The 26654-nt window shown below is 45.6% G+C and overlaps 1 protein-coding gene and 1 non-coding gene across 2 annotated transcripts; one reads left to right on the top strand and one right to left on the bottom strand.

Moving 5' to 3' along the window:
• Window positions 1-552: 552 nt before the first annotated feature.
• LOC119382794 (condensin-2 complex subunit H2) lies at window positions 553-2409 on the bottom strand. The gene has a single exon (XM_037650649.1). The coding sequence runs from the start codon at window positions 2407-2409 to the stop codon at window positions 553-555; it is 1857 nt and encodes a 618-aa protein (XP_037506577.1).
• Window positions 2410-14719: 12310 nt separating this feature from the next.
• On the top strand, window positions 14720-14791 carry Trnaq-uug (transfer RNA glutamine (anticodon UUG)). Its single transcript has one exon. It is a non-coding gene; the product is annotated as a tRNA-Gln (tRNA).
• The last annotated feature ends 11863 nt before the right edge of the window (window positions 14792-26654 follow it).

Raw genomic sequence — 26654 nt, forward strand, 5'->3', positions numbered from 1 at the left:
GTATGGTTGACCCCCCCCCCCCCCCCGAAAAAAATTTCTGGCTACACCCCTGCACGAGTCATATCTTCAGCCTTAATCAAATTTCTGAATGCTTAGGTTGCGAATACTGAGCAAATTGATCCCGTCCTCGAAAGAAAAATTAAAGAAACTAGCAAAACCAATACGGAACCAGCATTCTTTCTTTCAGTGCAATAAATGATGGAGAGGATTAAAACGCGGAGCTGCCATGCCTTATTTGCTTCTTTGTAGTGTTTTTTCTGCGTAATGGAAGGAAGCATATGATGAGGCGAGGACGTCACGACAAACATCATGCACGCGCGCACAGTAGGTGCCAGTGAGGTGTAGTCTGTTCGGCTACGCAAAGGGCGCCGCCATGTTCTCGTCGTTTTCGCACTCAGAGAAAACGTACCGCAAGTTCTGCGACCGCAGCGAGGGCGTCCATTCGCGTTGTCGCGCGCAGGTTTGACTGCACGGTTGGGGAAATAAGCTGTGGGTCTGCGCAAATGTCATGGTCAGGAACCACATGGTTCTCGCGCAACATAGCCGCGTGCGCTATTTCATGTTTCTCGCAGGCTCGGGTGTGTTCGTCAAGCTGACGTGGTTGTCGCCAAACTCTTCGAGCTCGTGGAAGTTCTGCTTCCGCGAAAGCAACGTTAGGTGCAGCGTGTCCATGCCTTCTTCCATCACGTCGTCTGTGCCAAGCTCCACATTGTAGTTGTTGGCCAGTTGCAGCGTGGCAATGAAGTAGCGAGGCACCTCCCACATCTGCCGTCCTCTGCAGATCTCGCGGAAGTACAGGGTCTGCTTGGACGGCGCGTTGGAGAAGTGGTCCAGCACTCGGTTGCTGTAGGTGCGGATGTCGAATCTCTCCCGCTCCTCTTCAGTGTCCAGCAGAGGCCTGATTCGACTCTCCCAATCGGCCACTCTCTTGTACAAATCCGAGAACTGACAATGCGACACACTTTCGTGAAACTCCTGCAGGTGGCTGTGGACCACGTTCTCGTAAGAGCCTTTTTCCGAGCAATCCTCTGACGAAGGTGGGGCTTGCTCAGCTGTTTCGGGCAAGTTGATATTAGCACGGCAAGCGAGATCAAGGTCTGTATCTTCCTGTTCTGAGCCTGGACGGTCGTCAGAAGGCATGCCAGGACCGCCATCGACGTCTTCCGAGTCCTCAGCACACTTCTCAATGTCATCCTTATCCTTGCCCTTTTCTTTGTCCATCTGCTTCAGCAATTTCAGTGTTTGCCGCAAATACCGCTCTCCTCCCGGAAGGACTTGTCCCTGCAGCTGCAGCTCCTTGGCCAGCAAGTGTGGATAATGACTTTGCTTGACCCAAATGGAGGCGACAGGCACGATGACACTCGAAACACTTTCACCATCCGAGGAGCTGCACTCATCAAAGGCCCGCTTCCGCGTCTTCCTGCGAAGCACCAGAGGCTTATCCTTCCCCGGCCCTTCCTGCATTGGGTCGTGCAGCCTCTTGATACCTATGAAGGGCTGTGTAGGATGCTGCTGCTGCTGCTCGTTCATGATGTGCTTGGCGAGGCTCGACTGCCAGACAGGAGGCACGGGCACCGTGAGGTCCTCCTCCACGTCTGACTTGGCTGGACACTCCTCGATTGTCCATATGTCCTTACCGAAGGGGACTGTTTCTGGTTCTTCTGGTGTGAACAGCGGCGACGCTGGTCCGCAGTCATAGTCCATAGCCAGAGTCGAGCCCGCAGGCGACATGGTAAGGGAACTATAATCTGCCTGAGCACACTTACTCTGCTCATTTTGGCGCTCGCCTAATTCGTACGCGCCCCCGTACAGACGATAGCCGAAGCGCGAACCAACCGCGGCCCCCGCGATGTCGTAAAGCCTGTTCTCCTCTTCAGTGTCGAAGACGACCATGGGCAGAGGTCTCCAGCGCTGCCTCCGAAACTGGTTTTGCTGGGCAATAGCCTGATTTCCAGCTGCCTGCCGCGAGGTCGTCACGTCGTCTATGCTGTCCGCATGTTTAATATCCTCATGCATCACGAACTGCGTGTCGTTTTTTTTTCGCCTCGCTGCTGAGGCACCCCCTTCTTTCACATTCTCCTTTTTATGCCGACTTTTCAAGCTGTTATGAACTATTTCTTCCGCCAGATTTTGAACGAGGTTGTACAGATAATCAACCTTCCTACTGTACACAGAGGCGCTTCCTTGGATGAGAAAGGCTGCTCGGGTGAAATTGACCTTGGATTCACTTTCTTGGTCGGTGGTTCGGCTCTGGCAGATTTCTCCCAGGTACTGGTCAAGGTATGGTGCGATATCGATGTCGAAGTTCTTGGTTTGGTCTCTGATGGGCTTCAGCAGGTTGGCATACCGCTGGCCTATATCCCAGCCCTGGCCTAGGTACCGGTGGGGCGAGCCTCCTGGGCCATCCATGTCTTCAGGTTCCTCTTACCACAGTAGCGATCAGGGTTGGGATTCCGGTGTGCACTGCTTCAAAAGTTGTTGTTGTTGTTGTCCTGTCCTCATGGCACATACCCAATGGAGGGGATCGGCCGAGTAGTTCGTGAATTCTTCCTATATTGTCTGCATGGTGTGACTTCTTGGTACGCTATTTGTTTTTAATTATTGAATTGAATTCGTGCCAATTATGAGTAATGAAAAATTTAATGCCCATGGAATTTAGCAAGAGATTCTTTTAGTCGCAATTATATATTCCTAAACAGCAAGGAAAATATCCCTGTGGCTGTACCCCAGGGTAGTGGCCCCAAAAGAAAGAAGAATGGGTTCTGATAATTCCAGGTCCAGCTTTCGAAGAGGTGGGGCTAGCATCCTTTTTCTGAATGTGTTGAACCGGTGACATGATATGAAAAAATGGCCAATCGTTTCTTCCTGATTACAAAAGAGGCACAGAGAGGAGTTCACTAAGCCTGATCGATGGAAGTAAAAATTGAGGGAAGTAACGCGGCAACGAATTTTTGTTATAGCAACTTCCATTATCCTTGAATTAGCTCACTCACTGTGCCAAGAGAATAGAAGGTGCTTGTACTGTGGAGAAGCTGTCAATGCCGAGCAGGGCCGTAGCCAGGAATTTTTTTCGGGGGGGGGGGGGTTCAACCATACTTTATGTATGTTCGTGCGTGCGTTTGTATGTGCACGTGTATATATACGCAAGCAAAACTGAAAAATTTCGGGGGGGGGGGGGTTGAACCCCCCCAACCACCCCCTGGCTACGCCCCTGATGCCGAGTCTAATAAGCTTTTTCTGATTGTAAGTGTGCGGAAACGCGCTGTCGTGATGTAAGCTGTTGGCGAGAAAACAGGAATTATCAGTGCAGTCAGCGACGCCTTTGCAAGACTATCCGCCATTTCATTGCAAAACAAGCCCTTATGGCCAGGTACCCAGATTAAATGAATACATTGAAGGTGCGGGGGGACCAGTATTTTAAAGAGCTTTGTTATAGGTGTGTCACCGGATGTAGAAAGCGAAGAGCACACAGACAATGAATCGGTCATTACTGCCGCAACTGAAATTGAAGTACTTAACTTGCGTAAAGCGAGAATTATTGCCATAAATTCAGCAAGGAAGACGGGAATATCAGGCAATCGCAGTGAAAAAGATCAATAAAGTGCAGGGCAAAATATTCCGATACCAGATCTTTCCTCAGACTGCGATGCATCCGTTGCAATAAAAACATTCGTTGGTAGAGTTTGTAGATGTTCTTGCAACACCCATTTAAAATGCCGGAAGGTAACAATTTCGCGTGGTTCGAAAAAAAGATCATGATACACAATTTCGGGAGAGTTATGTTGTGTAGTCAGAGGAAGCAAATCACAAATTTGTACATTTAGTGGATCAAGTAATGACTGAACAAATATAATTTGTGGTTTATGAAATTTGGGCCAGTGCGCTGAGAAAAATAAGTCAGGATCCGAGATAAAAATTATCTGATCGCGGATAGAGGGTGATTCGCATAATCATAAGAGTGTTTGCACCGTTAGAAGGTTAAGTCGGCATATAAGGGGTGGCGTACGCTCTTGTATGTATAACACTGCATTTGCAGCATATTTAGGAAGGCCTAAGCATAGCCGTAGAGCTTCTCTCTCAAGTAGAACCAGCGGCCGAAGCTTGTGCGCTGGCGCACCAGAAAATGGAACACAACCAAATTCTAACACCGGCCGGACGTACATTTTATATATCATCAAATGTGCCTTCCTTCTCATCCCGGATCTACCGCTGCTCACCCTGCGCAAAACACTCATAGCGCGTACTCCTTTTGTCGCGATGTATTCAATATGGGGACCCCAATTGAGATGTTCATTATAAATAACTCCAAGGTACTTTAATGATTCAACTTGCGGGATATCTTGGAGCTTATAACTGATAGATATGTGCACAGCGTCTTGAACAGGAAAAACGAGAATAGCACACTTATTAGTATTCAGGTTCAACTGTAAACCATCTAGCCAAATTTCGAGTTTATTTAAGTATGCTTGCAGTGTATTGTAAAGACAGTGAATGTCATTGGCCATAGCAAAGAAAGCAATGTCGTCTGCGTAAACATAAGTTTTCACATCTGGCTGAGCAAGATGTTAAACAAAACTGGGGATAGTACTGACCCCTGAGGTACACCCCGAGTTTGTTTGTGTTTAGAAGAAGAGAAGCTGTCTTGAAAACAGTAAAACTCTCTTCCACTTAAAGATTCCGTCACCCATGCTACTGTATAAGCAGGAAACCCGTGACTCCACAACCGATTAATTAAAATGGGATGCTCTACACTATCATATATGCTTTACATATATGTCTAATGTAACTAAAACCGCGTACTGTTCTTTTTTTCGGGCAATGTGAATACGGCTTTCTAGGTCCACATGCGCGTGCCATATTGAATAGCCAGATCTAAAACCTATTTGACAAGAACTCAATAATTGATTATCGTTAATAAATCTTATTATATGGCCATGGAGGACCCTTTCAATAAGTTTTACTACATTGGATGTTAATGCTATTGGTCTTATGTTATCGAGCTTATAATCTGCCCCCTGCTTCTTAAGCAACGGTATAATTTTGGCAAGCTTCCATTCATAAGGTATCCATGCTTTTCTAAGGGAATAGTTTACCAGGCCTAAAAGATCATCCGGGTATTCCTGGTACATTATCTTTAGCATCTTTACTACAGTATCTTTAGTGTTTGTTATTCCATCAGGACCTGGTGCAGCATTTGGCAATCTTTCCATGGCTTGATATAATTCGGAAGTCGATACTTCTGAGTATTCTGGGAACACTGGTGAAGAACAGAATTTGAGAGCCGTGTTGCGAACCTGTTTTCTAGTCCTAGAGCCAATTGATCTAATGATTCCTGTAGTTCTTGCGAGGTGTAAATGATCGACTCTACATTTCCTGGCATTGGTATTCCCTTTCTGCACCGAAGGAAATTGAATAACGCACGTTTGTTATTCGATTTAGACAGGTAGTCAAAATGTTTTTTATCAAATTCCTCTTTCGCACGTGAAACTGTACGTTTGAATGTTGCTGCAATGAATTGGTAATCCTTCCAATTTCGTGGACTCTGATTACATATCAGTCTTTTCCATGCAGCTTTCCTTCTTCTATAATCCCGTGTGCACTCATCGTTCCACCACCTGCTAGGCGGGGCATTCTTGGTTGACGCCGAAGCAATTACAAATTCTGATGCGTTTTTGCAGGCTCCTAAAGCTGAACAGAGATTCACACCGAGGTCTTCGTTTCTTCCACTGGACACTGTCTAGTTGACTAATGTTCTCTCTTTTCTTTCGAGTGATTTTATGGGGCAGGCGATTTCAAAATACACAGGAAGGTGGTCGCTATTTGAAGCAAAATCAATTGTTCTCCAAGCCTTCACTGAAACACTGGAGCTACAAAACGAAAGATCTAACACTGATCGTGCCCGACCGCAAACGAATGTAGGCTGCCTCATGTTTAAGCATGTAAGGTTTTTATGACTGACCCAGTCCCACAGAGTTGTACCAGAGGAGTCTGTTCTGAATCCCCATGAAACATGATGGCAGTTGAAGTCGCCGGTAAGAAGGAATTCATTCTTGCAACTGGCTAGGGCACTATCTAATTGTTGTGTATTGTGCACACCCATAGGAAAATATGCATTTATAAAAGAAAAAAGGCCGATGTCCTGGAATACTGAGATCTATTGCCAAAATTATACAGTCCGATGACATTATCTGATAGACTATGCTCGCTGTATGACAAAATTTATTCGATACTAGTAGCATTATACCACCTCCTAGTGATGGACGATCTAACCGAAATGCACGCAAATTGTTAACATGATAATTTTTAGCAGGATTAAGCCAGGTTTCTTGTAATAATATTATGTCAGGATTTCATTGATTAACTAAGGAAAGTAAATCCGCTGAAGCAGAAATCAAAGAACGACAATTCCACTGTAAAACATTTAAAGTACCTATGTTGATGAACGAATTACTTCAGCAACTACTGTTTCCAAGATGCTTTCTTTAATAACTGACTTTGAATTAGAATTTCCTTTCTTGGCTTTTGTGTCTGGGCAGTGAGAATTTACTGGAGACCCAGTTCGCTTCTGGCGCCTGGTCTCGTGGCTTATGTCCATTTCATCCTGGACCTCAGCTTGAGTTGAGGTGGAGGGTTCAGATGGAATTGACATTTGGTTTTCTCGGGGTGTCCGCTGTGGGACTGAATTAGACGACTCTGCCGCTGCACAAGATGAAGGTTTAGCCATTGGTACTACGGCTGTTGAGAATAGCTGTGTCATTTGAGAACAAAATACTTGCGAGATACACTCACTCACACTCGTAATGATGTGCTCCATTGCCTTCGACATTGCTTTCTCCACCGCTGACTCAATAAAATTCAAAAGTTTCGTGTCAGTTAGAGGATCTTGCCTCGCAGCTACACTAGCATATCCAAGGTAGACTTGCCCTCTTCACGGCGTTACATCACACCTGCGTCTTCACCAGCAGGAATTCGCAACAACTGCATGTAACGCCAGGCATAGCGGTATTCAAGCGAAACCAGTGGATATATATGTTTATACATGGTGTATAGGGTATTTATAAATCATGTTTGTGTGTTTGTGTGACTGAAAACGTAGGAAGAAATACTCGCCTTTCTCTTTATATATATATATATATATTCCTTATGGTTCCAACGGCCCTTTCGGCGGAACTCGATGTCACCGCTTACGTGATCAGACAACGGAACGCGCTGTGCATGTGCTAAAATGTAGAAGTAAACTCTGAAACTTCTTTTGTATAATACCGGTTCACCAAAGTTGCACCGTTACGTTCCGAACTCGATCGAGAGGTAATAATTTTTTTCCTCCATTGTAATAATAATGATAATAATGATGATGATAATAATACATTTTCGATCAGCTTACAGCGCAGGAAAAGACGAGGACGCAGACCAAGGATGGGACGACACAAGCGCTGTCCTTTGTCTGCATCCTCGTCTTTTCTTGCGCTGCAAGCTGATCGAAAATGAACTATAACCAACGAGCCCAGATTTCCCTTCTTGATGATAATAATAACAATAATCATAATAACAACAAAAAGTCACAGGGTCCCTTATGCATTCACCCATGACGACTCGAAGGCGAAAGCCATCTTTTTCTTCTCAGTCGATGTGTTGATCCTGCCCCGCCACCCTCCGAAAGCATTGTGCAACTAGCGTGGTTTTGCACTGCCTCCATGATCACAGGCACCTCACCTGGTTTTGTACCGCCTCTGTGATCGGCCCACCTTTGAACAGGCTACGGCGTGATGTGATGACGGCATCATGTGACGTGATGCCACGCCAACGTCTGCGCCGTCATGATGACGTGTGATGATTTTTTTGCCTCACTCGTGCTGTGCCCGACGCCGCGCAACGCCGGCGGTCAATTTTCACGTTTGATGAGGCATCTAGGGCTTTCGCCTTTGTAAACGAAAGTTATGACGGTTCAGGCTGTGCTCACTCGCCTAACCGTAATATATTTGGACGAAATCGGCATAAAATTACTTTGTACGAAAACTCGATGTTGTTCCATGCTGCACGGAAAGATATTCTAAAAAGAAAAGCTTATGCGCGCTGTTATTCTGGTCACAAGTGTAATGACAAGAAAATCGCCACTTTGAATGCATACTAATAATTACACCTCGTTCAATTTACATACATCAGTATGATCCATTGAAGAAGGAAGAAAATGGTCCACTCTAAATCAACCGCTCAGCCACAGAAACGTTTTTCTTTATTTCAGCCACTTCAACCGCAACACCAAGCTTCCGTGCACGTACAGATGAGGCTCAGGGGTGAAAATATCCAGAATAGCTGGTCTACCTGAATTAATAGAAGCCATTTTTGTTTATATTATCTTCAGCTTCGTTTCGGGGAGGTAAAAATTCCAACTTGCCACTTCAGTCAGGTTCGCGCAGAAATAACGGGGTCTCTCTCTCTCTCTCTCTCTCTTTCTTTCTTTCTTTCTTTCTTTCTTTCTTTATTTCCATTTCCATATATAACGGCGCCTTTTTTTCTCCTAATATTTCCAGTTTCGGCTCGATACTCTGGATGAAAAGTATGAGAAAAGCCAGTTGAACTCAGAGCGTCTTGCTTACCAGCTAGAGCATCTACACGAGAGAATGGGAGCTGTACGTTCCATCACCACAATGATACCAATTAAATGACACCACTGCAATTAATTGAAACAGCATTTTCACGTTTCTTTCTTTAATATTTCTGATTACGTAATGTGAAAGCACCTTCCCCCCCCCCTTCCTCCTATTGTAAGCAAGGTTCTACACGTCTGCCATTGACTGCTTACAAACATATGCTAGCTAGCAGTCAGAGTGAAGACTCGAACTAAGAGCCATCAATTTATTAACGTAGTTTGTTTCAGATAAATTATGTATGACCACATAGCTGCACCCGATAATCGGTACACGAGCTTTTTTTATTTATTTATTTTTCTCTCATTTTTGCGTTCCGGCTGCATTCCGCCGGGCCGCTTGATTCTAGCCCGTTGATGACGACGAAGCGTTGGTGGGACAGGTCTTGCTCACTGTGCCCAATATGGGGAGTCGACTAGAGGATATACCACTTTTTTAACAGGGAAGCTGTTTAGCAAATCGTTCCTTGTGAGTCGATCGCAGAAAACTATCATCATCTTAACGGGTATGTGCCACGGTGCTGGGGAGACGAAGGCTCCTCGGCGTTGCTGTCAAAGAGGGGCGAGATCGGCACTTTGTTTTCCCCCGGCGCAATGTCCAGGTAGTGGCGTCAGTCCATTATTTTTGCACCGTCGCCTCGATAAGAGAACTGTGCAAACCACTCGCCGTATACCACAGTGACCGAAAGACCTTGGTGGTGAAGATGACCGTGAATCCAGCTTGGGCAGCCCCGCCTGCTCCGAGATACGATAACAGTGATTCCAATAAGCTTAGTGGCGACTCGGCTTCGAGCTGGCTGAACCCTATTCTCTCTTGGTCGAGGAACTACTCGCCAAGAAGTCGCCGCAAGCACAGCAAGAGCGGCGAAAGCGGCGAGAACAACAGCAAGAGGTCTTTAATGGTGATGACATGCCCGCGCAGTTGCCGACGTGTACCGTCAGGGAAGACGTTGAAGAAGAAGAATACGATGATTTCTATGCTGATGTGTACAGTATATATAGCTCCTTTGGTCTGTCTCTGATTCAAATAAAACGCCAACTCGGCTTGGCCGTTGCGGTATGCACGTGGCGGTTAACAACGTGAAATGAGTACGTGGCACTCGCTCTTCAGTTGCACTACGACTGCTCTGATTGCGTATGGCGATGAAAGCCGGATTCGATAATGCACGAATCGCCTTCCCCGATATGAAACGCTTTCGGGTCGTTGAACCAAAGAAGCAGCCGTTTGGCAAGATTGAAGCGGTGGTCTCTGATGACGTTCACAACTTGCTCGACATGAAACCGCTTCCCGAAGTCGTAGAAGCGTGTCCCAATGCGTATGATAAGCTTGTGCCCGTCATTGTAGGCGATCCGGCCAAACCAAATCCAATCGTGTCGAGGTACTGCAGATCCGTGTGCACTATACGCTAGTTGATGACGTAGGACAGGTCGTGTCGATTCGTACTCGCCAAGACGTTCGAGCCGTACATAGAAAAAACCGTGAGGGGGCGTCGAAATGAGCGGGCGTCTCCGCATCGGCTCCGCCTTCTGTTATACTTATTACCGGTCTACTCAGTTAAATCTTCCCTAATTTTATCACCAACGTTTTCGCTAAGTCTAGGGGAACACCCGGATACCAATTTTGGCCCGGGCCACCCAAATTTTCTGTCTTTTTCAACCAACGCCGCCTCCGGATAATAATAAAGTTCTTTGCCTGCCTGCCTGAGCCGCACATACGCGGCTATCACAACCCGACCGAATGTGAATGTAAAGACTGTCCTCCCGGGTTCGTACGGGTGGTGGTATGAATGTGCGCTGCATAAGAGACCAGTGCTATCTCGGAAGGTCGTTTGAAGCCAAGTTCAACCTCATTACAGCCAAGCCCTGCCGCCAAGTTCAACCTCGTTACAGCCAAGTTCTGCCTAGATAAAGCCAAGTTCAACCTCGTTACGGTCAAGTTCTGCCTAGATAAAGCCAAGTTCAACCTCGTTACAGCCAAGTTCTGCCTAGATAAAGCCAAGCTCAACCTCGTTACAGCCCAGTTCTGCCTATAGATAAGTTCAACGTCGTTACAGCCAAGTTCTGCCTAGATAAAGCCAAGTTCAACCTCGTTGCAGCCAAGTTCTGCCTGGATAAAGCCAAGTTCAACGTCGTTACAGCCAAGTTCTGCCTAGATAAAGCCAAGTGCAACCTCGTTACAGCAATAAATAAGCATGACACCGATCAGCTTCGCTGTGTATGAGCTTTGCGCTCCTTCGTGCAAGCTTGCGATCAACTTTTTTGTTATTTTGTCGCCGCTGTTCATCTTTAACAAGAAAAAAAAAAGGCATTCCAGAAATGCAATTTAAGAAAATGGGCATAATTATTTCCATTACAAACATTCCTTATTTGGGAGCCTCCCCTCTAGGACACTGCTGTAACACTGCCACACAGGTATGTTAGCTCATACGTATGGGAATTTTGAACTGCTTCAGGGAGAATTCTCGTTATTGGGTCTGTGTAAATAGTTTTCATTAATATCTTCTTTTTTTGACATTTACTAGCGGATCTTAGTATTAAACTAGCTTCCTTTTACATTCCGCCCGAAACTTTGCCAATACCCCGCGGTGGTTATGCGCCACAAGCAAGAGAAAATGAAGCGAAATGAAATGGTGCAAAGGACGGTGCGTTGACTCTTGGGCACAGCGAAGGGAACGTTTGTGCTGCCATTAAAAATCTTGCAGTGGAGAGAGTGGTATTTAAACTCTAAATACCGAATGGAACTTCAATTTATCTCTCCACCAAATTATTTTCTGTACATTATTACTTTTACTATTTTCTCAAGTTATTTATTGTTCTCAAAGTAACCCTTCGCCCTCCTTTTCCTTTTTTATTTCTGCTTAACTATTTTGTTTTTAATTAAAAATATTCTTTTGAACATCGAAAAAAAATGCTGCTAGTTTTTTTTTCTACTTTAACAATTTGAACAACTTATCTTTGGCCAATCCCCTGGAGTGGGTGTGAACCAACAGTTCGGAGGATCTATGTCTACATTTGGCAGTGCAGAATATGCTGGGAAGTGTTGCATATATGTGATCAGTGGTATAGACATCTACCACGCTACGACTGTGCCTCGAAGAGCTGGGGCCGGACTAACAAAGCCCTTCGATCGTAAGTTTTATTTGTCATTGTCCAGCGTCAGGTTTGGCTGAAACTTTAGAGGGACCCTGCAACACTTTTTCAGTGTGGTCAGAAAACGCTGCTGATCGGTAATCGAGGCTTCTGAGGGCAGGGCACGCGAGCCAAACGTTATAGCGCAGCACGTGGCCTGGAATTTATAATTAATTCTCAAAGTCAGCTAGAAAACGTTCCCTCTTCTTTCTCTCGACAAATGATGACATAAACCCAAATGACCGCTCCATAAACCCAAAGTCCACGGCCATTGGCTGATTTGAACATCGTGAGCTGCACGGTTATACCATGGCCGCCGCGAGATGCCGCCACGTGCCCGCGCTCGCGCTCGCGATCACACAAAGTAAGCCGCGCGTTCGAAGAAAAAAAAGAAAAAGTTTCATTATGTTACCGCGCGACAAGAACGAGGAAAAAGCTAAGCTAACGAAGGGACGCATCTTCCTGCCCCCTTGTCATCCCCCCCCCCTTGCGTAGCTTTCAGCGCGCTCGCTAGTGCGAAAGGAGAGAGAAAGCGCTCGAAGCGTACGACAAATCCAACTCCGCTCGTACTGGACGGATTCTAAAAATTTTTGCGGCAGTCGATTCGGGAGGTAATAAGCTCTTTTAACGCAGACATTCGACGATTACATAAAAATGTTTGCAGGATCCCTTTAATAATAATAATTGTTAGGGTTGGATGTCACAAAACCACGATATATGATTATGAGAGACGCCGTATTGGAGGGCTCAGGAAATTTCGACCACCTGGGGTTCTTTAAGGTGCACTTAAATCTAAGGGCTGGAACTTTCTCGTATGCAGTATAGACATTTTAACATAAATGGTTTTTGTGAATGCGGGCGCTGATGATATAGGATGATTGCTCTCGAAGTGTAGTGTTGCCTGTACGTCGAGTATAGATATAAAGGAGTACTGACGCGATTTCGAGACATCGTAAAAGGGACGTTTTTCGTTTCCTTGGTCAGACAACATGTATAAAGAATTTTACTGTGATTTGAAAGTTTTCGCTGAACATTAGCAAGCCAGCCCCACAGCAATGGACATTATCCTGACGAGTCAACACAGTTCCACTGAGTTTGCGTACTCTGCGTCCTGCATGCAGCCTAAATCGTTGATCACTGTCGGGGTCACTGGATGATGATTCACTCATCGTCGTTTACGTGCACCACGAGCAGATGACTGATCTGCCGCTAGTACGTCGCGAGATGCTCTCTGCCCGTGACGCCACACTGCCATGACACGTCACTGAGAAGCCGCCCTCTCGATATCGAAAGCGACAGTGTTTTTTTATGGTAGCGGTATTAAAAATGCATTCGACGTATTTCGATCCAAGCACCACAATACTATTTTTACGGTTCTCGACGGTGATTTTTCATTCATTTCAATTTACGTCATTATTACTACACGGCAGTGAAGGATGAGAGTTAATGTCCCCTAGCTACGCTTTCCCGGGCCTAATTATATTGTCTGTTGGATTTGTGTGGTTGTGTCTCACAAAGAAACGATCCCCTTGAAAAAATTCCCCTTCTTTCGTTCTGCAGTACATACCCATTACACCGACAGGGGAAGCACACGCTTGCCGGGAAACGTTGCTTGCAGCATTATGAGCTTTTTCGCCAATTTTCTTCCATGGTCCGACTGCTACCATGGCTTCTCGCAAAACATTTGAAAAATTAGCTATATTTGCACCAGTTGCGCCTGATGATGAAGGTATCAGCGTGATACGTTGTCATATTCGCCTAAAAGATACGTCGCCGACGTCTGAGAATTTGCGATCCCAAGATCGAGTTCCACAGACCCTCCGCGGTACCTGAGGAGGTTCGATACACGGCCACGGCGGCCGTACGTGTTTCGGTGGGGGCGAAATGCAAGTATGCCCGTGTACTCAGATTTAAGAGCACGTCAAAGAACTCGAGGTAGTCCACCTTAATCCGGAGTCCCCCACTACGGCGTGTCTCTCAGTCACATCGTAGTTTTTGCCCGTAAAACCCCGCAAAACCCCAGAACGCTCTTTGGCAATGAGCGTTGTGTTCCACCATTTGGCATCCTTGCCCGAGCCATCATATAGGTTAACCATGTGTACCTTCGAAAGAAAGCAAAAAAAAAAGAAAAAAATAAAAAAAAGAGGGTCGGTGTCACTTATGTGAGCCGAATGGCGACGCACACATAGCGCGCTTACAGTAACATCAAAATATTTCATGTCATGCTAACGCCTTTTTGAACGGCTGAATAGGGACAAGGAAGTCATCTAGGGAGCACACAGGGGACATAGCGACCAAAAAATGTGCTTTTCCAAATTGGTCACGTTGTGTCGTGGTGCGCATTCGACCAAAGTGCGATGGACCCCACGGCGTACTTGGAATACGAGGACGACCTTAGAACTCAGCGTACTTGCGTGAGTTGCATTTTTAATGGGATAACTATTCCACGGGCGGATGCCGCCCAGATACTTGGCAGACATCTGTGGTGCATGTGTATTTGTGCCGGCACGAAGCCAGGCTGCTCCGCCAAGCATTCACCGCCACAGCTGCCGTTTTTGTAGTGAAACCTTTACGTTAGCAACAATGAGAAACGCAGCAGAATAATGTAAACTGGCTTCTACTTGTTTAATATTACGGAGAACTGTACCACAAAACGCTGCTGCGACGCGTAAAACACGTTTTCTTCCTTTTTTCTTTTTTTTTTTTCGTGATAGAGCGCAATGCCCGTGACGTGGCGCCATCTGCGGGATCGGTATGCACACAGCGCCTTGCATTTGAAGCTTGCAGGTCATTTGTGGATTTGGTTTGGAAACAGTGAGATAATAAATCATTTAAAATAAAGCATGAACTATACAAAAGTAAATTTAAAGATAAAAGTGCGTGCACACGACCGTATTTTGGTTCAGTCATGTTGTAGGCATTTAAGACGACTGCAGTCGACTTGGTCCCATGGTGTAATGGTTAGCACTCTGGACTTTGAATCCAGCGATCCGAGTTCAAATCTCGGTGGGACCTCGCAAATTTTTTTTTTACTCTTCTTTTTTTCTTTACGCCCGTATTACTAATTCTTACTGTCACTCTCGAACGAACGTTGGTGCTGCTGAAGCAAAATTCGTATTCGCGAATTGAAGCCGAGCATGCGGAGACGAAGTTTGAAGGGATGTTGTCCTTTCTGCACTGCATGCACGCCGCCACGGGCCTGAGCCCACAGTGGAGAGCTTCTTTGCTGCTCTTTGTTATTATTCTGCGCGAAAATGTTGAAGCTGAAGTAGCGCTGCTTTTGAATGCGATTCTCCAGTTGCGCTCCCACGAATGGATTTCGCGCATCGCGCGCGATATGTATACACTTCTTTTCGATTTGCAAGTTTATTTCGCGTTTATCTCAGGTGGCATGTGAATGGTCTTGGCCGCGTACTGTGTGGACGTATTTTCTTTTTCGTTTTTTTTTTCTTCTGCAACGTTTCTAACGACCTACATATGCACTCCAAGTTAGGCATTTAGATGACACACGCATGTTGACTCTAGTAAGTTTCGCTGGAGTGTTATGCGTGAGCGGTTTATTATTATTATTATTATTATTATTATTATTATTATTATTATTATTATTATTATTATTATTATTATTATTATTATTATTATTATTATTATTATTTGGTATTCACCTTTTTTTTTACAGCGGTAGTAGCTGTAGACCTTGACCTTGACGTATCCGTGTCGCCTATTCATTGCTCCTGCTATGGACTAACCTAAGAAAATAAACAACTACAATTAATGTCTGCACAGAGGTTCATCGACATGGTGAATTAAAAAAAAATCTGATGCAAGTTTGTTTGTGCTACGCTTCTATGTCACCGTTACCACAAAGCTGGTTTCCATATTCTACATTGTAAGCAAGAGCGGCAACTCATCAAATAATATTGGGTGAGGTAGGTAGGTAGGTAGGTAGGTAGGTAGGTAGGTAGGGACACTTACGTCAGTGTCTCTTGATTGAACTTAAAAGCGCACCTTTAAGGTCAATCAGCACGCTCAGTAGTGTCAGGGTACGCATATCTTGAGCAACATGTATACATATAGCAAGGACGTCAGAGCAATCGCGCATTAAACGTTAAAAAATACTACGAATAATTCTAGGATTTCTTTTTAGGAAATGTTTTTCGCGCTTTTCTTGGGAAACAGCCAGCAATCTTTTGGTCCCTGACACTCGGTTAGTTATCAACAGTAATTATATAGCTTCTTTAATTTCCGTTTTAATTGTGAAGTTTAGGGATTTGTAGAGAATCGTAAGATACATCAAAATGGGCCGTTTTAAGCAAGGTGCACATTGCGTCTTTATTTTTTCTTGCGAAGTGAGAGAGCCCGCGAAATATGAAAAAAAAAAAAAAAAGACACCGTATGTAACCACTGTAGCTGCGACGTCGAACACCCTCAGTGCGGAAGGAAGCTGTTCATCTCGGGTTCATGAACAGCTTAATTGAGACGTACTTATGAACAGAAAGCATTCAGCGCGTCTTGGAAAGAACAGGCGCGGAAAGAATTCCGGCCGCTTGGCACAGCTTGCTTTCCCAATGAGCATGTGTGATGGCGCTGCTAACCCGTGCGCGCTAGAGTTACTGTATATTAGCATATACAGTAACTCTAGTGCGCGCTAAAGTCCCTCGATATTTTTGGGAAAGTACCGTATTTCTTTTAACTGAGCCGCCACGCCGAGCACCCTCCTCTCCCGTCTTCCACCTCCCCGCTTCACGGGCCGCCGCCTGGGAAACGCGCGCGTTATCTGCGTGACATAGCATTCTTGATAGGAAAGTGGCGCGAGCCGGGTTATAGGGCCGGCGCCCGCACGGTGGTCGTTTGGGAGAGGAGATAGATACGGTTTGGACACTTGGGAGAGGAGGGTTGGACACTTGGGAGAGGATATGGAGGAGAGTGTCGCTACTTTCTATATATCAAGGGACTTTAGTGCGCGCTAGAGTTACTGTATGTGCTACCTTTAGGTAAAGGTAGCATGTACAGTAATTCTAGTGCGCTCTAGTGCACGCCAGCCCGGCAGCCACTTGTGCGCGCGGGCGCGTAAGCGCATAATATATTTAATATATCGCGGGCTTTCTATCTTCGCCGGAATTAACAGGCGATGTGTACCTTGCCATAAACACATAATTTTGGCGACTCTTGCGATTCCCTACAACATGCGAGTTAATACGCTCTTATTGTAAAGATCAATGTCAATGGTGGCCCAACTGCGCCATTTGCGGCATCTTGCTACTATTCTGCTTGTCTGCACCTTGCTACGCCTATCATGGGCATATGGAAAGGGTCGGGGGGGGGGGACTTTCCTCCTCCTCCCCTTGAATTTCGGATATTTCGTTACGCACTTGCAATAAGCACAGCATGATTAGCACACTCGGGTGCCGCATATCCGAGTGAAATTCCAAATGTCACGGCAGTGAAAGAAAGGTTGTGCACGTGTTGGATGCCCTCTCAGCGGCTGCCCCCCCCCCCCCCCCCCCCAGCCAAAATAATAATAATAATAATAATAAAATTAAAAGAAACTTCTGCGGACGCTTATGCATCAAAGTGCAACTTGCGCCAACTGCACCAAAGTTTTCGTATGCATTGCGGTGAAGCCTTCATGTCACATTCCTCCGTGTGAAGAAGACCCTCGTTCATGGCTGCTCTCCGACTGCTGGTGCTGTATTTTGTTTACTTCGGAGCAGCATTTCCTGTTCGCAGAATAATGAAAATATGCACCGAATAGTTACACACTTACTGTGGTACTGCTCGCAGTGATCCCAAACACTTTTCTTTTGGCTCATTATCTTCTCCAAAACAGCCTTTCCTTTCCTCCAGAAATTGCTCCATATATATATTTTTTAGCTGGCTGAACCATTACGAACGATTCAAAGGCGATGTAATCACTGTTTATCAACTAATTAGGATATGTCAGGGAATAAATTAAACAATACTGATGGCTGCTCCACTGGATTTCTAAAACATGGGCTTTGTCCTTATCGCATTGAATCATCCGTACTTTTTAAAAGCTTTGTGTACGATATGTGGGACACCCTGTATATGTGCGTACCAAGCCTGACTAATGCCATTAGCAATCGTTGGGAACTTCTCCAGTGCAGGGTAGCACTTATTTTCCTGTTAACCTCCCTGCCTTCCGCATAGCATATATATATATATATATATATATATATATATATATATATATATATATATATATATATATATATATATATATATATATATATATATATATATATATATATATATATATATATATATATATATATATATATATAATATATATATATATATATATATATATATCTTTCTCTCACCCCGCTTGCTACATGCATGTTTGTCTGTATGTAACATCTCTCACGCCAACTTGAGCCCCTCCTTGGTATGTGCCGCTATTGAATGACAAAAAAGGAAAAAAAAAATCGGCAGATACCACGCCTTGTGGGAATCGGTTTCATGCGAAGCAGTCAACGAGTAGTTCTATGCTGCATTTCTTGGCTTTGAGCCAAACGTTGCGAGATGGATCGACGTGTTTTTGTAAGGGTAGTGGTTGTGTGCACAACGTGCGCTTACCAGGCACGTCGACAACACTGGCGTTTAAAGGGTAACTTATGGTCTGGCGTAACGTCAGCACTGACGTTAGAGCACAAACGTCAGTATTATAGAAACGAAGTGCGCTTTACGGTGCGATGATGTAAATATCGCACGTAACTTTCGTTAGCGTGTCGAGCAACTCTTGAATATAGCTTGCTGAATCATGGGAATACAAATGTATTGTTTATTAGGCTGCTATAAAAGCGGAGCCAACACTGTAACCACGATTGACGTTAACCTTACGTGACGCTTGTATCGTAGGAGTACATATGTAGTGTTTATTACTTTGTTTAGATAGCCAGCACTACAACCACAAATGACGTTGCACCGCCATTGCGCCTGCATAGGTTGTTTTCCCAAAGTAGTTTCTAGACCTGGTGTGGCTCTGTGGTAGCATACCTGACTGCCACGCAGAATGCTCGTGCTCGATTCCTGCTGGGATCCCAATTTTGATCCTTTGCACTCGTCGGGTCAACGCTGCCGATGTCGGTTTCTCTTAGCGCTCTCTAATTTAAATTACCAATGTCTGCTCTCGCCGTTCCTGGGTAGACATAAACTGTCAATCACCTGTGGCGCATACCCGTATACCGTGGCCTGGGGTAAACGGGTATGTGCCACACGTATCTGGAGGAAAAGGTTTGACGACGTATACGCGATAGGATTTTCACGTTATTCATGTCATGACCAGACAGTCATATTCGTCAAACCCTCTTACCCTCCCATGCCAGTTTTGGTCTGCACCAAGTTAAGGAGGTGACCACCAGAGCACCCAGACGTAGATAGATAGATAGATAGATAGATAGATAGATAGATAGATAGATAGATAGATAGATAGATAGATAGATAGATAGATAGATAGATAGATAGATAGATAGATAGATAGATAGATAGATAGAAACAAAGAAACAAAGAAAGAAACAAAGAAAGAACGAAACGCTCAAAGTGCCTTGGCTTCGCTAAGAATGCTTCGCATTTAAAAACGGATGTATTTGGTGACCGGCATCATACATCTGGAATAGCGTTTAGGCAATGTAACGGCACACCGCATTGTCCCCGCCGAAACTCGTCGCCTGTACGAGCCGTGCGCTGCAACCTCTCTCGCTCTTCCCTCTTGACACACTGCGCTATCAGGCGGCGACGCCGCCAAGTCTGTTTTCCATTGCTTCATGCGGTATAGTGACTGACAAAAGTCGGTTCCCCCAACTCCCCTTCGTCTCGTTAAACACTGTCATCTGTTAAAAAAAAAAAAAAAATCACCGACTTCGTGTTGGGGCAAGGCCGACTGTGTTTGAAGTTCTGGCTTTCCGCAAGGTATCCACTACGCCTTAAATCAATGTTTGTGAAGTAGGACAGCACCCACTACGCCATTATCCTCCTTTCTGCGGATAAGCGAGGTACCCGCTACACATCTGCAAGGTATTATGCATGTGCACATTGTTGATGGTGCATGTGGCTGATGACGATGCAGAACTATGGCTGAGCACTTTGTAGTGGGTGGGAAGCATTTAACCACACACTAGTTGCGCAGTTAGCATTGTGTGATGACTGGTTGTTATTTTACTCTTCTGCCACGCTATATTATATAGGCCAACGCGATTTCCTTGCCCGGCATGATGCCTGTGTAGGGTCTTTCTGCAAATGAGTTCCAAGCACTAGCGTGGCTCTGTGGTAGTATACTCGACTGCCTCGCAGAGGGCCCGGGTTCAAATCCCATTCCACCCTGGGCATTTTTTGATCATTTAATTTTGTCGTGTCTATCAGTTACGCCACCGACGGCAACGGCGACGACGACGCCGCTCAACGCAGGAACGGGCGCCTATGAGCTGCGCTCTGAAAAAAAGAGAAAAAAGAAAAAGAGAGAGAGAGAGAGGCTGATATTTATCAGAGTGGAGAGGAGTGTCTGTGGGAGGTAGGAGGATCGCAGCACCTCCCGCCATGACTGCGTCGTCGTAGTTTACAGAGTATTCCAGTTTATATGGAGGTAATTGCACTTTTTAAAATTTAATATCGTAAGCATTAACTTTAGGGTAAGAACTTCAGGTGGGCAAACTTGCAACGGACGCGGTGGCTGGTTACGTTTGCGACATTTTCTACCAGGTGGGAGAACTTGCGAAACGGCACAGTCGCCGACATCCCATCGCTAATACAATATGCATACATTTGCCTTTCCACGTGAATCACGAGCCACAGTTGACGCAATCGCTTGGCATTCTTCTGCACTGAAACGATTGGCCATTTCCAATTGAATCAGGAGACCTTAATTGCATCAACCGCGGTATCAGCATTCAATTCGCTCCGTGATTTGTGAGCATGCGATTTGCGTAATATGCTTCATTGGTAACAAATCGTGGATCATAATAAAAGCGTTGCACGAATGTGGGTGGTACTTTGCTAACTCGGGCCAAGGTTTAAAGATTGCGCTTACGCGGTGATAATGCACTCAGTTTAGTATTGTTCACTGTCCACTATAGAGCAACTGAAGATATTCTTACTATGAGGTTATGTTTTAATTAATGAATAAATTAATATTTAAGGTACTGCTTATTATAAAAGCAATATTTTAATGGGTGATCTGTAGAACTTATCACGAAATAATAGAATAATTTCCGTCATGACAGCTGCTGCGGTTTTATTTTTCCCTGGCTGCTGAGAATGCGCGCGAGATTTGAAGTATACCATGTGAATAGGCACTTACGTGTGAAAGCATTAATGTTTCAAGCATGCTACGTACGGAGGATAATTAGTGCTGCGCGCTTACGAAAGGCACGAATAACTTTGCAATGACCTGGGTTTCCACTCTTGCCGAGATATCTCGTCTGTTGAACCAATGAAACAAATAGAGCCATGGTGTGTGCGCTAAATACCTTGCACATACCGCATGGCTATTCTTGAAGCTCCGTCAGCCTTTTTGCTCTCGACAGCTTGCGTAATGGGCGAGAAGGTTTCGTTGGCGGATGTGGATGCGTCGAAGTCGGTGGGTGTGACCAGTGTGGCAACCGCCTGTCGGTTTTGCTTGCGCGGGCTCTTCGTGACTTCAGTGCATTTCGCTTGCGCGCATGCATTAGTAATGCGTTGGTGCATAACATTATAATATGGTAGCACGTTTGAGGGCACTAATGTCGCTGCGCGCAACTGCCCCACGTACATGGTACTTTTCTTTTTAATCTGGCGCGCTTCCTTTTGGATCTTGGGAAAAAAGAAAGAATTAAAACTACAGCATGTGGTTGTGACCACGCAAAGAAATTATTTGGATAGTGGTCAATATGGTCTTAACTTCTCCATTGAGTATTACGCGCTAAAACCAATACTTTAGATGTTTGATTAATCTAGTGTTAACGAAAAACCTAAAGTCGAAGATACAAAAACAATGTGAATGGTCTAGAGCACAGTGCATAATTAATTGGTTGAATTCTCGTGGCGCGCATGCGGTTTTTCTTTCTTTTCATCTCTTCTTTTTTTCTATTTTTATGGCTTGACGCGAGTCAGCTGAAAGATTTTGCCTTCAACCTTATTACGGTGCGTTTTTCGCATTGTTGGTCACATCGTCGGCGAACGTCGCTAACTTCGCACGCATCGTGCAGACGATTTGCACACGCCGAGTTCCATGTTATGGACAGTTCTTACGAATTCCGCCATGCGCGAGTGGCTCATTCGAGCCAGCATAGGCGTGCGCACGAGGGAGGGGGGGGGGGGCAGGGGCAGGGGGGCCGCCCCCTCTATTCACATAAGCGGGGGGGGGGGGCACAAAGTCAGCCCCACACATTGACACAATAAGGGGGGGGGGCGCAATGTCAGCGCCATACATTGACATAATTGGGAGGGGGGGCGCTGCAACGAACCTGCCCCCCCCCCCCTGAAGAAGAACCCTGCGCACGCCTATGCGAGCCAGTGATTGCCGGGTCAGTACTGGAAGAAAACAGGAAATCTTCGAGGAATCACGTCTCAGATATCATTGTGTCATTCCTGTGTTTCGGGCCGAACTTGTGCTCACAAGGCAGGGAGCGACGGCGGCTATTAAGTTAGACCCGTTAGACCCAGCAGCATATTTACGCCATTCTTATCAGTCTATAACATACGAGGAATGACGCGTGGTATACATAACATGGCTGTTACACCGTCGTGTACTAGATATTTTGCACCTTCTTTTTCGATGTCGAGACACATTATGTGTCGATGCACCTGCGCGCACACTCAACGTTGCGTATATGTGTCCTCATCGTGTGCGAGTGAGGAGAATAAAGAAAATAAAGAGGACTTTTTTTTTTTTGTGACGACATTGTGGCTCAAACAACTGGACAATTTAAAGCAAGATAAGCCTCGAGGAAATAAACTTTTTTTTTATTTTAAGTACATAAGAGTAGTAAAGAAAAGAGAACCTGAAATGCACGAAAACGCATCTATTCAAGATTCCAACTGGGCGTTAAAATTCATTAAAAAAAAAGAAGGAATCTGATGTGGCTCGCGAAACAGGCGGGACGTTTGCACGCGCCTATAGAGCAACCGCTTCCGCCATTTCCGCTTTCTGGTCACACAGATCCCTCGCACCGATTAATATCATGTGATTGGAGCTAGCAGCATTTTGCCTTCGATTAAACAGCGAGATTCAGCCCTACAATGCACAAAATCTAGCACAGCGCTGAGTGAAAGTTCCGCCATGACTCGTGGATATTGTTTGTTTGAACATGCAGTCTTGCCAGCGCCTTCTGGAGTTGTGTATGGTTAAGCCTTGATGCTTTGGGGTAATATCGAATGTTTAGCCGTGCAGCGGCTAGCACTCCAAAGGATATTTTATAAATATGTGTTATATTATACGTACTTATTAGGTAAATAATGTATAGTTACCGGCGCTGCAGCCTTTGTCAGCTCTTCTTTCGCCTTTAGCCATAGCGCGCGATAAAATTTGTCTCAAGAGTTTCATAAAAAAAAAAGATGAATACACAGTAAAGTGGATGTTGAAAGCGGAAGCATATGGTGGGGTAGTCACTGGCTGTCGCCACAGATCAATTGCTTGTTGACTGCACGCGTTATGTTGAGTTTGTGGGTTCGGCTCCCACTGGTTGCGAGTCGCCTTTTGCTGCCATTTTTCTTGGTCAGGCGTATAAGCTTATGTCGAAAATTCAGCTCTAATCCATGATTATTTATACGGTCGAACTTCAAGAGAAGCAGTGCATTTTACCGTAGCTTTCCTTCGCTTTATTTGTCTGATTGCTTCATATGACCGTAAGTATAAAGACCCCAGCCCAACGGCTCCACTCATTTTTCTCATTCCTGCGTATCTTCGACCTTGTACGACAGCAAACAACAGTGGCAGAACAAGAAATTTAGCTGGAGACAACGTTTCGACAAGGAGACTGTCTTCGTCATGGCATCAATGACAAAGGCTGCAGAAGTGCCTACTGAGGAAGTGCCTTCGTGGAAACGTTGGCTCCATGGCTGTTTCCATTCCTTGCTCTACATACAGACATTTTCAACGGAGAAGGGGAACACCTCCTTTCTGGACTGTGGCACGGGAGTACAAAGGCTGACGCACGCGGACGTCACTGCTTCGGTTCATTTTTGGGCGATCATGCATATTTACGACTGCCTATAGAGTGAACTAGGCGGCACCATGAGAGCATTCGTTGAAAAGGTGTGTACCACAGATATTAACTTTATGGCTACATCATCTTGCAAATTTCTGCATTGTTTCGCTTCATCCCATCAGGCCGGCACTAATTGAGCCCGATTAAGTTAGCATTTACTACTGATAAGCGGCGCGTGCCAAAGGGTGACAAATGCGTGGCGCGTACTTATAATGTCAGCAGTAAATGTATGCAGCGAAAGGCACGAAAGGACACGAAACGGCGCTCGCCCGCGGCGCATGCTCGCGCCCGGCATTCGCGGAGCGTTTCCGCGATACCCTGAAAACGCCGGCATTTCCTGTTTACAGCGATGTTCTCGGCGCACAGCGTCATCCCAGCATGTATACGAAGAGACGTGAGAAGATGAGCGTCGCGTAGCGGAATGCTCGTTCTTCGTGGGGTAACCGGACGCGCGCGAGATTGCCCTTTTGCCTCGCCCAGGCACACGTCCCTTATCAGTGCCGTGGACACGCATCGGCTCAGGACGCGTCTTGATGGCCGGGGAGGACGTTTATGAATAACGTCGCCAAAAATCTCTGCGTAAGCGACACGGGATGGATAAGATATGTATATACTCATAGCTCCTGGAGTACACTGCTGACCATGGGTGCCTCCGAAATGAGTGTTCGAGCCGCCCGGGAATTCCTCCAATATACAAGAATATCCAATATAAGTTTCCGCCCCGCCACGGTGGTCTAGTGGTTATGGCACTCGACTGCTGAACCGAAGGTCGCGGGATCAAATCCCGGCCACGGCGGCTGCATTTTCGATGGAGGCGAAAATGTTTGAGGCCCGGGTGCCTAGATTTAGGTGCACGTTAAAGAACCGCAGGTGGTCGAAATTTGCGGAGCCCTACGCTACGGCGTCCCTCATAATCCTATCGTGGTTTTGGGACGTTAAATCCCAGATATTATTATTAATATAAGAGTTTCCAGTTGCAATGCAAGAGCAGAAAATAGATATGAGATGGTAGTATAGTTATCAACTGTACTTCTAGCACCATATTGATACAGTAGGACTATACCCGTACCTTTCAAGCATTGGCGTATCCAGGCGGGGGCAGGAAGGTCGGGGGTTCAACTCTCTCCCTCTCCTCCTCCCCCCGAAAATTTAAAATTTTGCATGTGTGTATGTACACGCGCTCATAAAAACGCACCCACGAACATACATAAAGGGTCGTTGAACGCGTTTGAGGCGCTTCGTATATATATATATATATATATATATATATATATATATATACTTGCAAACAAGGTCGCTGTGCTAGACTGACAAGGTTGCTTGAGGTAGAAACATTTTTTCCACGCCGAGCACATAACAGAAGGTTCTGCAAAGGATTCAGTAGCGCTCGGAACAACAACGGCATTTTAGTAAACGAGACTTACAATCTGTATAAAACTTCGGTGACCTTTTTAGTAGAGTAGGTTTGATCAAAATCTTAGCTAACGCAGCGATTTGAAAGAAGACCTTTCCCATATGTCATATATAGGTTATTTCTTAAGGATATTTGACGTCAGAATGCGCAAAGCATCGGTAGCAATATCCAGAATGACTGATTCTGAAATATAGCTTTTGTTCCACAGTTACATTTCGAAGCATGGTGACCTCATGGCGTGTCCCATAAAAAAAAAGAGACCAGTTATGTATCTATAGCTCATGAACATACTGAAAAAGAAAAAAAATATATATATGGACGAAGACAGTCATGGGTGGGCCGCGGGTCGCTAGCGATAGATCCGCGGGCCGCGTGTTTGAGACCCCTGAACTAGATGAAAGCGGCAATTCAGACGTGTGATGGGTGGTAAAAATGAACGTGGTGAAGGGAATCCAGGAAAAGCGTCGCTAATCAAGCTATAGCATCTAAGCCGAGCGACTTTGCGCTCAGAGTTCTCCGCGCTGATTGAATTTGTCGCAAAACTTGTACGGTCGTGAGAACGCCGTAAAGCGGTGGCACTTAGCGAACAGCGAACCTACAGCCGCATTGCGAATCCGTTCTTACCGGAAGCCTCACTTCCTAGAAATCGAAAAATGAAATGCAAACGATTCATTACCTCTTTCTGTATGCGCTCTTGCAGCATCGCACTGTAATATCGCACGCGGTCGAAAACCATTTCTTGTGGTGTGGTACTCCCATCGTATACGAACGCTCAAGGCCATTCCGCGCTTGGCATATGCTGCGGCCGCATGTACGTGTAAAATGTCGGGCGCTTGAAACTTCTTCAGAAGCCGCATTCCTTAATGCGAAAAGTGAAGGAGTCGTCACATCGCCCCGTGACCTAAAGTATCTCGTCAACCCGCTGCGGTGGTCTCATGGTTATAGTGCTCGACTGCGTAATTGACCCTCACAATTATAAATTATTTATAGTTTTCGTCACTAACACTATGCCCACTCAGCGTGATTAGAAACTTTCGAGAAAAACACCGTCATGCTGTGTCAATAGGTTTGTCGTGGAAGGTACTGGTCTCGGTCGGTAGGGGCGTGCGTATACACCACTGGCACAGCTGCAGGTACGGCAGGACCCGGGTGGCATTTAGCTCTTATCTGCGGGAGAACGTCAGGAATGCCGTCGTAAAGCGCGTCTTTAACGAGAGTGCACGCGCTTCCGAGAGCCGTCAGCGGACGTACATCGACACGCGTT

The sequence above is a fragment of the Rhipicephalus sanguineus genome, chromosome 1, assembly GCF_013339695.2.
Source record: "Rhipicephalus sanguineus isolate Rsan-2018 chromosome 1, BIME_Rsan_1.4, whole genome shotgun sequence".
Taxonomy (NCBI): Eukaryota; Metazoa; Arthropoda; class Arachnida; order Ixodida; family Ixodidae; genus Rhipicephalus; species Rhipicephalus sanguineus.

Bases quoted from the DNA above. Each gene is read 5' to 3' on its own strand.
- LOC119382794 (XM_037650649.1), bottom strand. From the start codon at position 2,409: ATGGATGGCCCAGGAGGCTCGCCCCACCGGTACCTAGGCCAGGGCTGG.